Source organism: Myotis davidii, unplaced genomic scaffold (genome assembly GCF_000327345.1).
Source record: "Myotis davidii unplaced genomic scaffold, ASM32734v1 scaffold313, whole genome shotgun sequence".
Classification (NCBI taxonomy): domain Eukaryota; kingdom Metazoa; phylum Chordata; class Mammalia; order Chiroptera; family Vespertilionidae; genus Myotis; species Myotis davidii.
Genome location: NW_006286275.1, coordinates 1,695,991 through 1,709,928, shown reverse-complemented (window position 1 = coordinate 1,709,928; position 13,938 = coordinate 1,695,991). Strand labels below are relative to the sequence as shown.

The window sequence follows — 13,938 nt, the reverse complement described above, 5'->3', positions numbered from 1 at the left end:
TCTATACCTGTGGTTCTCAACCTTCTGGCCCTTTAAATACAGTTCCTCATGTTGTGAACCAACCATAAAATTACTTTTGTTGCTACTTCATAACTGTAATGTTGCTACTGTTATGAATCGTAATGTAAATATTTGATATGCAGGATGGTCTTAGGTGACCCCCGTGCAAGGGTCGTTCAACCGCCAAAGGGGTCGCGACCCACAGGTTGAGAACCGCTGCTCTAGATAGTTATTGTTTTGAGATGTCTGGTTTGCATCATACATTCAAACAGAGAAAAACACAGTTATCCCTACACAAGTAAATAACACTAATTCCTACTGAGCTGTGCAGACATTCAAGTGAGGAGTTCACTGGATTTTGAAATTCCTCATCTTTGGGGGGAATTGGTATTGTTTTGGGTTTGTCGTGAATTTCTCTATTCCCAAGGCCAAATAAAAAATTTACCATTTCTTCTTCTTTACCTCTTCTTGTATCCTCATTCATTTGTCATTTCCATTTCCTATAAATTAATTAAAACCCTAATGCTGTAGATGCTGACTTCCTTTTCCTTTGGGGAACTAAGTGTGGGAATGCTAATATCTTGGCTTCTACTTTGAAACACAATATCTTATCATATTCGGTTTAAGCAATTGATGTGCTTAAATGTTAAACTCTATTTTGGATTTTTTTCTGTTTTTTTGTTTTTTTGTTTGTTTGTTTGTTTTAGATTTATCTATATTTCATCCCTTAAAGAAGTTAATACTAAATTTAAAGAAAAAGAAACCCATATTAGTAACTAGATTTTTTTGGACTTGATTTTCTTTTGTACCCTTCAGAGATAGGCTAGCCTATATTTATTTATTTATTAAGATAGGCTAGACTATATTTATTTATTTATTGTTGCTTTTTTTCAGGAATGAGTGGACAGACTAATGAAGTTTTCTGTAGACCTCAGAAATTTTTTTTAACTACTTTTAATCACCATGTATTTTATTTTGATTTTTTGAAATGTCTTTTTCCTAGAAAAAATAATTTTAAAAAATCAAACTAAGAAAAATGGTTGAATTCTTACTCTTTTCACAAAGAAATTGGCATAAATATTTAACAATGCTTTAAATATTTTGGCACTGATTTCCCAATATTGTTACCGTAAAGACACAGAACAATGAAATGCTATCTTTATGATATCTGCATTGCGATTGAGGAATGTTAGCAAATTGTTCTAGTGTGTGCTGTGGCACCAAAACATTTTTGTAATGTCTGGCACAACTTTTCATTTGTGGGCAGGTTCATCAACAGTAGCATTATGTTCATTTTATTTTAATATTTGAAAGGCAGCCAATCAGTATTTTTTAAAGATATAAATCTAACTTCCCTGCCCTTCCTCCCTCAGTTATTCAGCCAACCATTTATAGAACACCTAACTGCAGACTTTGCTGGTTTGGGTACAACATTTACTTCACTCAGTATCCATTAATTTTATTTCTGACAGAATAAGCATATGGTCCTAACGCTCTATGAAATCAGACTCTTGGAACCAGATTCTGTTATAAATTTCATTGCTTGTTACCTTTATGCGATGTTACATTATATACATCACTTAGCTTGCATGAAAAGCTGCATAGATGGGACAGATATATTTTGACATTTACGTTTTACTTTATTTTTTTTATAAACATGGAATTCAAATAACCACATACATAGTTTATGGCTTTTTACACGCACTTGTATGTGTTATTGGCTACAGTGTCGTTATTCATATCCAGCGTTTTTAATGAAGACAAGGATAAAAGAATAAATGTTTCCCTTATTGTCTAATGCAGGAGTTGGTGAAGTAAGAGCCAAATTCAGCCCATTGCCTGTTTTGTATGGACCAATTGCTAAGAATGTTTTTTACATTTTTTGATGTTTGACAAAAGATTCCAAAGAAGAATACTTTATTTCATGTAGAATTCATATAAAATTCAAATTTCAGAATCCATAAGTCAAGTTTTACCCATTCATTTATATATTATCTATGGGTGCTTTCATGTTATAGCCGCAATGTTGAGTGTTGCAAGGGATATCCCATAGCTTAAAATATTGACTGTCTGTCTTTTTAAAGAAAATGTTTGCTGACCCCTGGTCTAATGCATAGCTGGCTTTTTAAAAAATCCTAAATATCAAGAAGTTTATGCAATCAAACTAATACTATAAGTGTTTTTTTTTATTTTCTCTAAAAATGATACAGGGAGCTTATCTATTTCATCTTGTTTTATGTTGAGTTACAGGAGGCGTGTCTATTTTGTGTTCTTCTGATTAAGGGAGAAGTTTACCCAGAGAATGAGTGGTGGGTTTCAAATAAATTCTCTTTCCTCCATCTCCCATCATTATAAACATATTTAATTTGTTTTAATGAAGGTAATTGCACAGTAGGAATAACTCTGAACTAGAAGGCAAAATGTCTCTAGGTTTAAAATGTAATCATTATCTTGTTTTCTAGACTGACGTTAAATAAATAAGGAGTTGAAGTAACTGTGAAAGGAGATGACAGGGCCCACTAAGACGGGCTCCTTGGGTCTTTGATGTGCCTACATTTTCTTTAGAGGTGGAGGATAATTACACTGAAAGGTGATATCTTATGACAGACTGCTGTGCATAGTAAACTGCTACATCGCTTTACCAGAGATGGCTGTCAGAGTGAATGTAGCATTTATTTCTAGGAGAAAAACTTAGCTGTCTTCTTTGAAAATAAATTCTTTTGCTGGCTCCTTTACCCTAAATTTTCCCCTCTTTCATGTTTTGTGTTGGAAAAAAACTCAAAATCGGTTGACTTTTAAAATACATTTGGTGCAAGGTGTGAACAACCTTTAAGACAATATTCAAAGATTTTCTGTAAAGTTATGTTTCTTTGGTATTTTATTTTTTCCAGAAACAAGATCGGGGTTCTCTGTTTATCCTTAAATCTTTTAAACAATTTTTTAAAGTTATGGGATTTTCAGGTTATATTCCAAAATATGTAATGGAAATAATGTATTTCATTTGCTTCAAATAATTTGTGAAAGACACTGAGAAATTCATTCATGAATGCCTCCAAGAATTATTCAGTACCTACGGTATGCCAGGCACTGTTCCTGACACTGAGATGTACCAGTGAGCCAAACAGAACCAAATGGGATTTTTCACCCTTGAGGAGTTGACATTCTAACAGGAGGGGATAGATAACAACCGATGCACATAATAAATGAGTAAATGGCACAGCACACTAAAGGGGATCAGTGAAATGGAAACAATTCAGAGCAGAGGGAGGGAGACCGGGAATATTAGGGTGTTGCTTTAAGAAAGTCAGTGAAGGCCTCATTGACAAGATGATGCTTAAGTGAAGAGCTGAGCTACTGGAGGCATTAGGTGTATAGATATGCAAGGGCAGAGCATTTTAGGAAGAAGGGATAGTGAGAGCGAGGGCCCTACGGTGACAGGAAGCTGACTGTGCATGAAACAGCAAGGAGGTGTCATGGTCATACTGGAGTGAAGGAGAGGAGGAGGAGTGGAAAAGGCATTGGGGAAGTCATGGGGCCTTATAAGGCACGTGAGGATATTTCATTCTTATGGGCATGGAGAACCATCCTGGGACATTTTGCTGGGGAGTGTTATGATTCAATTGACTTACTTAAAGGTCTACTTGGCTGCTTTGTTGTAGGGGAGCCAGGCAGGACAGGGAAAATATTATTGAGGATATTGCAGTAATTCAGGTGAAAGATGATTGTGCCTTGGACAAGGAACAGTCATGAAGGTGGTGAGAGTGGGTGTATTTTGGTCATATTTGAAGGCAAAATGTGTAGGATTTCCTGAAAGATTGGATGTGGGAGAGAGAAAAAAGGAGTTTTTTGTTTGTTTTGTTTTTTACTCCAAATTGTTTTTTTATGTTTTTATTTAAGAAATGTTATAAAACTGGAAAACTGCCATCAGTCAAGAACGGAGAGGTCTATAGGTGGGACAGATTTTGGGAGGATGATTAAATGGTCAACTTTGGGTATCCTGAGTTTAAAATATTTATTAAAATAAAATAAACTCAGTACGATCCCAATTGGTACTTTCCCAGTGTTTGCTTCATGGAAGATGTTAAAAAATATCGTATAAATATTATATATACTACTATAATATGCACAAATTAATGAATGAGCATTCATTGAGCAGCTGGTACTTAATGAGTGGCAGGCATCATGCTGTGCACCATCACATAAGGGGTCTAACCAAATCTTGTTAGAACCCCAAAAGGTAAATGCTATTGCCTACATTTTATAGAAGAAGAAACTCAGAACAAGTAATGAGTAATTTACCTGAAGTTCACCTGGTTAGCAAGTTGCTTTAGGTTTAAGATTCAAACTCATATTTTACAACTTCAAATATAGCCTCTTTTTTCATTAGTGACCTCACCAAAGAAATAGTAGTGGTATACACAATAAGCTGCCATCTGCTTAAAATCTGATTTTTGTCTTCAGATTATAATACGAGTGAACAGAAACAAGCCTGTATGAAGCATGAGCTCTATGTGAGTTTCCGGGACCTGGGATGGCAGGTAAGAATGAGCAATCAATTCAAGTATTCTTTTCTGCTTTATGATAAATCCTGAGTTCCTTGTCACCTTTGTCAATAATTTTTCCAATACAGCAATCAATTATTTTAACCAGACTATTCAGTGAATGGATTATTCACATTATTTTTTATCCATTATTCTTTCAGCATCAAAACATAATTATTAGGTTTTATAGTAAAAATAATAAAAAAAAACTATGTTGAAGAAATGATATTTATAATATTTAGAAAGTGTAAAAGGGTGTTATTCATTAAATATTTCAAACTTTTGATTTTAATACTATTTTTTTCAGATTAACTCAAGCAATTCTCCTTGTCCCCAATAGTCCCAAACTACAGTCTAAGAAACAGAATTCTTGACTTTATTGTCTCTGTCATTTAAAAATTTTTTTTCAGATAAAGTTGTTTTTCTGCACTTCAAACTTATTGCTGTCTTTCACATATGCTTCATAAACATATAATTAACTTCATCAACAGGGCAAGGAGGAGAATTTAACCAATACAGTTTTTAATAATTCTATGTAGTAATCATTTAAATTGAAGTTTTTTAGATTATATTATCCTATTACAATGATTCTCAGAATATGAGCTATCCTATTGAGAATTAATATTAGAGTGTAAACATTTTCAAATTTTATATTTGGGCTAATTTTTATGTCTCAGGGGAAAAAATAGAGCAATTATAACATATGCCAATTTTTAGCTTCCTAGAAATTTTCATGTGCAGTTTTTGGAAGTTGCTTCAATTCATTTCTTCTAAAGAGTCTATAAAGCTAATGTACAAATGAAAATAAAAACAGTACAAGAAACAAATATTAAAGTTTTTGGAGGTTGTCAAGTTTCAAAACCAGGAATGAGTTATTAAGAAGTAATGAGAATGATCTCAGGTTTATTTATTTATTTTTTTGGTCTGGTTCACTTGAACTTTCCAGAGTTCATCATTTCCTGTTTAAAGGATATTTAGAATACTATTTCATGATTACGGTTTTATTCATGAATGCACAGATTTATTTATACATACGATGAATATTGTACATAGCAACCTCTTGGGAGAAATTACAGAGGACATTTTCTTGTGAAAATATTTATATGTATTTTTTTGTGAACTTCAACTTAAAAATAAATCAAGGGCTTGGGGGAGGCTATCCTATTAGACTAATTGTTGGACCAAGAAGAGAAACAAACCTATCCAGATTTATATATATATTTGAGTATTTTTAAGAATTACATTTTTATATGACTTTTTTCTCCTTTTTTGTGCATTTTAGGACTGGATTATAGCACCAGAAGGATATGCTGCATTTTACTGTGATGGAGAATGTTCTTTTCCACTCAATGCCCATATGAATGCTACCAACCATGCCATAGTTCAGACTCTGGTATGCTTGTTTTTGTAGGATTGAAACTGGTTTAAGATGAAAACCTCATATAAAGTTATTTGAACAGAAAGCATCCATTGGTAGTTACCAGTGCATTGTCTTCTCTTCTCAAACTTGTTTGGCACTTTTTAGAGCCAAAGTAACAAATAGGGATATTCAGGCTGGTTTAGAGATTAATCCTGATTCCATATTGGGGAAGGATTCAGATAGGAGAATTGTCGTAATTAAATGATATATATTCATTCTGTGATTGCTTCACTATGCAACATGACTAACCACACAGGTTCCCAGTTACTTATTTCTAACCTAACAATTCATTAGTAATCATGGCAAAAACATTGAATAATAGCTGTAGTGAATTTCATCTAAGGGCTTTTACTCTAATTATTTAAGGATGCTCCATAACACACTGACAATAAGGAAGTTCTTTAATGTAGAATATAAGTAGAAGATACATTTCTATTTCCTAATACCTTTTTTTTACCTTTAAGGTGAAAAATAATCTTCATTATTTTTCCCCTTCCAGACTCAGGAAATCAAATAGTGACTTAATCTGTAATAGCCTAGGCTTATTTTTGTGAAAAAGATAGTGAGTTGTTGATTTCATGGTCTTTAAATGGTTGTACTGTATTACATGAGCTCATGAAACCTCTTAAGAGTCTGGCGTACCTGCATTATGGCAGAGGGTCAAACTCCGGAAGACTAAATGACAGGCTCCTAGAAGGTACAATAGATTATGTGATATTATTCCAAATTAATGTGTGGGGGTTAATATGAAAATTGTAATTAGGAAAGAAGAAAAGAAAAAAAGTATTTTAGACTCCAGACTTACTGATGGGAATGGGGTTATTTGGTGAATGGCAGTAAGAGAGCAGTAGCTATTGGTCAAAAAATAAATAAAAACAAGTAAAATCTATCTTAGTGGATGAGGTTTGTTTATGACGAAAAAAAAAAGAGTAACTATTAGAATTTTTGAGGAGTTGACTCTTCAGGAAGTTACTTTTTTTTTTCTTCAGTAAAAAAAAAAAACAAAAAAAACAAAAAAAACAAGTAAAATCTATCTTAGTGGATGAGATTTGTTTATGACAAAAAAAAAAGAGTATTAGAATTTTTGAGGAGTTGACTCTTCAGGAGGTTACCTTTTTTTTTCTTCAAAATTAATGGAAAATTGAAAGCTGATGAAAAGAGTATCTTAGCTTCCTTCTGAATAAGGAATGGGGTATATAGATTGATAGATTAAATTCTTGAATGCCCATTATGCTGCTGTCTTCATTGACTTCCGATGTACTACCAAATAGCTAGACACCAAAGACACATCTATAACAACTAGAGCTTGGGCATTGGCAAATTTTTTTTGGGAAGAAATGTGATGTAAGAGAAGCAGAGAGATAAAACAAATATGTATTTTGAAAGGTAGTCATTTAGACATTTTCTTCTTTTTCTGAGTCTTGACCAATGAGATGGCCCACTTCCATACCATATACAAAGTATAGAGAAAATTCCTGGAGGAATTTTAAGGTTTGATATGCCTTCATCTTTGCTCTCTGTACAGATAAGTAGTTCATGATACAGGGCAACTTTTCTGGGGGGTCTGGAGCAGGTATGCTCTGCAAAGGATGGATGTTTGTATTCAAACTTCCACTGGTAAACAAAAATAAATGCTATGAAGTCTAGCCTTTTATCCATGTCTATGAGAATTCACGTTGAGCGAGAGCTGACCATGCAGAGAACAGTGCTGGTCCTGCCTTGAAGGGATAGCCATGATCACTGTCTTTCTGTAATGTCACAGAGGGCAGTCACTATCAGCTTATAAAAAATGCCGCTTAATTTCTCAGACACTTCTTTGCCTCTTTTTACTCTCATTCCAAATGACTCAGAAAGTAGACTTTTGCTTCCTGAGATACGTATCTAACGTATCAACATTTCCCTCAAGCAAAGCAATGCTTAATAATTGAAAAAACTGTCAAATACAACCCTTTCTCTCCTTTCCCTTTTTCTTCTTATAAATATACTAGAGACCCAATGAGTGAAATTGGTGCAAGAGTAGGCCTTCAGTGCCCTGGCTGCCTCAGCCTCCCTCGCAGCCCCGGCTTCGTCCATAAGGTCGTCCAGGTAGTCGTTCTGCTGTTCGGTCATTCGGTCGATTTGCGTACTATGCTTTTATTATTATAGATATTTACATATTGTCAGCTTTTGGGGCAATAGTGTAGAAGGCAGTGTTGAAAGCCAAACATTAAAAAAAAATCTGATGTGCACTTGGAACAAGACCCCGCTCTGCACCACTGTCCTGGGATATGGGACATAAGTCATCACAAAACTTGAAGCGTCCATGGGAAGTTTGATTTTTTCCCCCCTGGCATTGTGCACTCTCTCTGTTTGTTCTGTGAAGGACATGAAACAAGAAGACAGGCATGTTTGTTGTTACAGGGGAGCATGTTTGTGACTAACATGTTTGAGAAACCATTCAAGAACAATCCTTTTTTTTTTTTTAAGCAAATGCTTCGTGAGGCTGCCAAGCTCCATTGAAACGGGGTGATCAATCATGTATGTGTGTGTTACGGAAGATAAAACTGATGAGGGACACAAGCTGCATCTGAAATTTGTAGAAACTATCCAACTTTTAGTTTTGTGAGGTCTTAGGAAATTTCAAGTTCGTGTCAGATCACCTCATTTTTTTCTGCTGTTTCTGTCCATACGCGGGGCTCTTATATCATTTCAGCCAGGACATTGTACAGCCAAACTCCAGGAGGCTATATTTGCTTTTTGTAGATCCCTCAGGACTCATCAGTGAGACTTCCCATAAACCCTCTAGGGAAGGACTAGGGTAGATGGGTGGGAACAGGGGGACCAGGTCCTGGCTCCTTGCTCAGACCATAGGCAGACTGCCAGTCTGATCAAAATGAGAATAAACCCTTTATTTAAGCATTTCACTTTCCATGTTCAGCCACCTTTTTTAGGCTTTTGGGGGGATGGAGATTCAATTCGTAAAATATCTAGACTCTTTACTTCTGATTTAGCTTAGCCTGCTTTTTAGAGGTTGTCTAAGGGAGAAAGAAGGTAAAAGGATATTAAACTCTACCCAATCTGCTAAAAAATTATGTGAAGAGTTGAAATCATTGCTGTAAACTTTAAATCAAATATTGGATTACACCTGGAGTTTATTTTGCTGTTATATTTAAGTTTCCTTTACAATGGAAAATGAAGAGTTGGCATAATTTTGATGACTTACTGTTTAATTATCCTTTTGAAATAATTCTTAGATCTGAATCTCCCTACAGTCCAATTGTGTGGCTTTACTGATTTGCATTTATAACGTCTGTCTGTCTGTCTCAGGAAGTAAATAGAAGTCGTTTTAACCAAAAGCAACTAAGTACTAGTTGCCATGTTCTTTTTCCCAGGAAAATTTTCACTGGTTTCGCCATATAAGGTATTTTCCTTAGCTGTTTGTACATTTTTCAAGATCCCAACACGTAATTAGGACTACTGGGTTGATTCTAGGTGTTAATGCTTAAGAACACATCCTTTATTGCCAGCCACCCCAGCTACTGAACACAAAGAGAATAGTGGAGGGTGTGCTTGATGGTGAGTGATAAGACAAGCATACCATTTTAAAGCTGCAGACAAAATATGTACCTTATTTCTTAAAGAAACAAAACATTTTTTCTTTCCCAGGTTCATCTGATGTTTCCTGACCACGTACCAAAGCCTTGTTGTGCTCCAACCAAATTAAACGCCATCTCTGTGCTATACTTTGACGACAGCTCCAATGTCATTTTGAAAAAATACAGAAACATGGTAGTGCGCTCCTGTGGCTGCCACTAATATTAGATAATAATGGAAATAAGAAAAAGATCTGTATTAAGGTTTATGGCTACAATAAAAAGTATACTTTCAGACAAAAGGAGAATTCTGTAAAATTAGTCTGGCTCATTTCATCTCTACCTATGTACAATATCATGTATATAGTCACTTTTATTTATTTAAAGGTATATATTCTCCTTTATGGATGCCTTATCAATAAAGTCTATTTTATAGGTCACTACATTAAACAATAGATTGCCCAGTCTAACTTTCAATGAGGTATGTTAAGTCCAATTCAATTCCATGTCAACATTTTTTCCTAATACGATTTTTAATATATTTTTTGAAATAAGAACTCCTTTTACTGTTAAATATCGATGAAAGAAACCCAATGCATGTGATTATGTTGCTCCAATAAAAACTATGCCAGGATATTTATTTAGAAGTAAAACTTAAAAAAATAACAACCCAAACAAAAATGCTTAGATAAACACAATTTTTCTTTTAGAGTTTCTACTGCATCCAATAAAGTGAAATGTTGAACTGGATTTGAGTAAATAAATGGTAGGCAGCATATAGAATCCGAAAGATTGCACATCATTGTTGTAACTGTTTGCTTTCACGGAATTGGTGTAACTGTAGGAGCATCTTCCTTGTTGGCTTGTGAACTGCAGATTTTGCAAAGAGCTCAAAGCTTCAGGAACTCTGTGGAGACAGGCTTGAGCCTGTGTCCATGACTTTCCACGTTAACACTAAAAAATGGCAGTACAACCTTTTTACCTCAAACAAATCATGTCTGCCTATTATCTAGAACACTACTGCTGCAGATTTTTTTTCTGGTTTAAAAGGAGTCCAAAATAAAGAAAACTTTACATGTGCTCCACTTCCCTCCCCACAGACAAGAGTCACTGCATGCAAAAAACATACCGGAGCAAGCTGCCGACACAGCCATTGTCTTTCGCACTCCTTCATAACTGAGTCCGCTGATGGATGTGATACAAGGGATTTTATTTAGGGTAAAAGCACTGAAACTAAACTGGAGGAAATTACCCACAATCCCAGAATAGCTTTGACAGAATTGCCATTTCGAAAGAACAGCTGAAATCCATTTTTCATATCTTTGAGAACGAGCTCAATGAAAACCTGATTTTGTAAAGGGATTTTGTAAACCCTCCTCCAAGCACAAATAATTCCAAACGGGAAGGTTCTGTTGTGTGTATGTGCATGTGTGTTCTTCCCTCTGAAATTAATTTATTTTCTCTCTCTGTACCTCTCTCTGCCTTCTAAGGCTTTCCTTTAACACACACTGATTTCTTAAAGAATGACATTTAGATGGATAACTTGCCATTCATGGTGGCTCCACAGCTAGGCCTATTTATAGTTCATCTAGCATATTCATAAAGCACCATTTATTAATCACTCTTTTGGATCTTTCAAATAAAAATAGTAATAGCTTTAAAATGTTATGGGTTTGTTTGTAATTCAGGTATGTTGTAATGTTTTAAAATACAGTTTATCTTAAAGATTTGATAATAACTATATTGGAGGTACATTAAATAATATATTTTTGAATTAATGGCATACCATTGTAAGAATAAGAAACGGAAGTCTATTATATTATTCTTTAAATGTGCTGTTTAAATATATTTCTATATTTTAAAATATATTAAACTTGTTATGCTAGTTTCTATTGTGCTTCTTGTTTTGACTCTTTATTTGAAGGATGCAACAAGTAAGTATGTCACAAACTGAGACTATAAGAATATCAGATATAAAAGGTATGTGGATTACATGATTCTTTATTTTTTTTAATTGCCCAAACTAGTTTTTGTGTTAATAAATAACTCACTGCTAAATAAAGCAAAATTCGATAAATATTTTCTTAATTTGTTTAAACAACAAAGAATTTTTTTTAAATAGCAAAAATGATTAAAATAGGAAAATATCTCACTTACTCTCACTTAAGAAGGGAGACTATTGGTATCAGTATTTTCATATTTTTTCAAATGATATCTATACATGTGTATGCATATCCTATATAATAAAAGGCTAACATGCAAATTGTCCCTACGGGTGAGAGTTTCGACCCACCAGGAGTTCGATGTGCGCTGACCACCAGGGGGCGGCATGGAACATGGTGGGTGTCAGCCTCATCGTGCTGGCTGTGGGCGGCAGTGGAGGCCCTGCCGGCCCCTATGGGTCCCAACAAGAGTGACACTGTGATGGGATGGTGGAGTAGGTGAGCAGGTAGCACCAGGCCAAGGCAGTTGCAAAGGGAGAACCCAGCCGGCAGCCAGCAGCCACTAGGGACCTTACCCGTGCATGAATTTCATGCACTGGGCCCCTGTATACACATGTTCAGTCACATATTCTCAAATAACTGTTATCATAACTTCTTAGTATTACTTCGGTTGTATTCTGATTACTGAAAGTCAAAATAGTTTGGCTTAGTTTATTAGGATCCAATCTACTCAAGTCTTTTCAGCTAGTTATACATTGACTTGTTTGTTGTATATTTGTTTTTAATTTTTCTGCTTTACATACTTTGGCTTTATAATGTGTCCCTAATCCTTTTTGAAAATAGAAGAATTTAAATCACAAATATTCAAATTCTTTAAAACTAAGGCAAAGAGAAATGTTTACATTGAACAAAATTATAAGAAAAACACAAGAAAGAAAATTCTAAAGTATTTTTTATCTCATTTTATAATCCCTGTATCACTATCATCGAATCTGAGCCAAAGTCTACTGGCTACTATACAGTCTGGCAAATATCATCTCCCAAGACATTCACAATGAATAATAGCTCATGCTGCAGCTCCATTCAAGGCAGAAGAAATCCTCAAACACAAGTCACCGTCTTATAACCATTCAGTCAAGTGCTCAATTTATCATCCAATTTCCCGCTCAGATTACCTCCTCTTCTGTTTTCTCTTTGTATTTTTTTTGGCTTCAAACTTTTTAAAGTTACAAGTGAAGAAGGCTTTGCCGATAAAGAGTATACATTGCTAAGTATATATCTATACATCTGTATTTTATCAAGTTTGGTTAAGATCATAATGGAAGAGAAAGCAGGAAAAGGAATAGATGCCAGTATTTATTCTTATTTAGGCAGGAAAATGACACTATATCCGAGTTAGTAATATAAAAAGAGCAAAGGTTTTGTAAAAATTACTTCAGTCAGTTGTAATCTTTGTTAAAGACTTTTTGAAAGATGGGGATTTCGAAGACAGGAGAAACCAGATTAGATATAGTCATTAGAAATGACAAAGAAATTTTAGAAATTTAAAAACTTGCACTTTCACCTTTGCATCTTAGTTTCAATTTGACAGAGCTAGGTAACCCAGCTAGCCTCAAGGTCAATGTATGTACACCAAGCATGTCAAACTCGAAGGTTAACACGGGCCAAATAAACAAGGTTTAATTTTAGGGGGGCCCCCAAAAAACAAAAGGTTCAATTTTCATAGAAACATAGGTTTATTTCTATATAGACATGCTGAATACAAAGGGCTGAAATAAATAAGTCATCAGTAACATAAAAGAATAGAACATTTTAATAAAAAGTAATATTTTTGCTTGAACATTAACTTACCAGTCACTGCATAACTGCACAATTAGCGTAACGCAAATAAACCCATTTTTCTTGTTCTCTGAAAGCAAAATATTTCCTGTTGTGCACACTAAACAAGTCAGTCCAAGACTAATGACGTGGCAGTCGGCTGCTAGAATATTCGCTGCTAGTATTAGTGGAGAGAAATGGTGCGCCTGCGCGTAAGGGAAATGAATGCAACACGACTACAGTGATCGGTCATTAGCGAATGTTGTAGCTCGTTATTAATAATTATGTATAACATAATATTGTAAAAGTTAAGTTATGAAATTTTTATTAAAATGTTTCTTACATATCGTTATATTGGCTGGGCTGCAAAAATATTCATTGTGGTCCACATGCAGCCTTTGACATGCTTGATGTACACAATGGGAAAAGGACAGGTAGATGCACTACAGCTCAAATTTTGCAATCTATAGATAGGAAGATAAGAGAGGTTATACTGCATAAACAGCCTTAAGACTTACCGGTGTCAAAACTGGACCTAAACTGATGGTGTAGTAGGGTGTGGCTACTACCACCTGATGAAATATAAGAGAACCTACTGAAAAAGCTGGGCTGTATTTATTGTCCTGCAGATACCTATAGTAAAA

General features: G+C 34.7%; 1 protein-coding gene across 1 annotated transcript in view; it reads left to right on the top strand.

Annotated features, from left to right (window-relative positions):
- The window catches only part of BMP5 (bone morphogenetic protein 5), a 118,423-nt gene extending 108,580 nt beyond the window's left edge, over window positions 1-9,843 (top strand). Inside the window, exons 5-7 of the mRNA XM_006757747.2 lie at window positions 4,462-4,538; window positions 5,824-5,934; window positions 9,607-9,843. Of these exons, the coding sequence (XP_006757810.1) occupies window positions 4,462-4,538; window positions 5,824-5,934; window positions 9,607-9,756 (338 nt within the window). The 3' untranslated portion in view covers window positions 9,757-9,843. The remainder of the gene's footprint in view (window positions 1-4,461; window positions 4,539-5,823; window positions 5,935-9,606) is intronic.
- The last annotated feature ends 4,095 nt before the right edge of the window (window positions 9,844-13,938 follow it).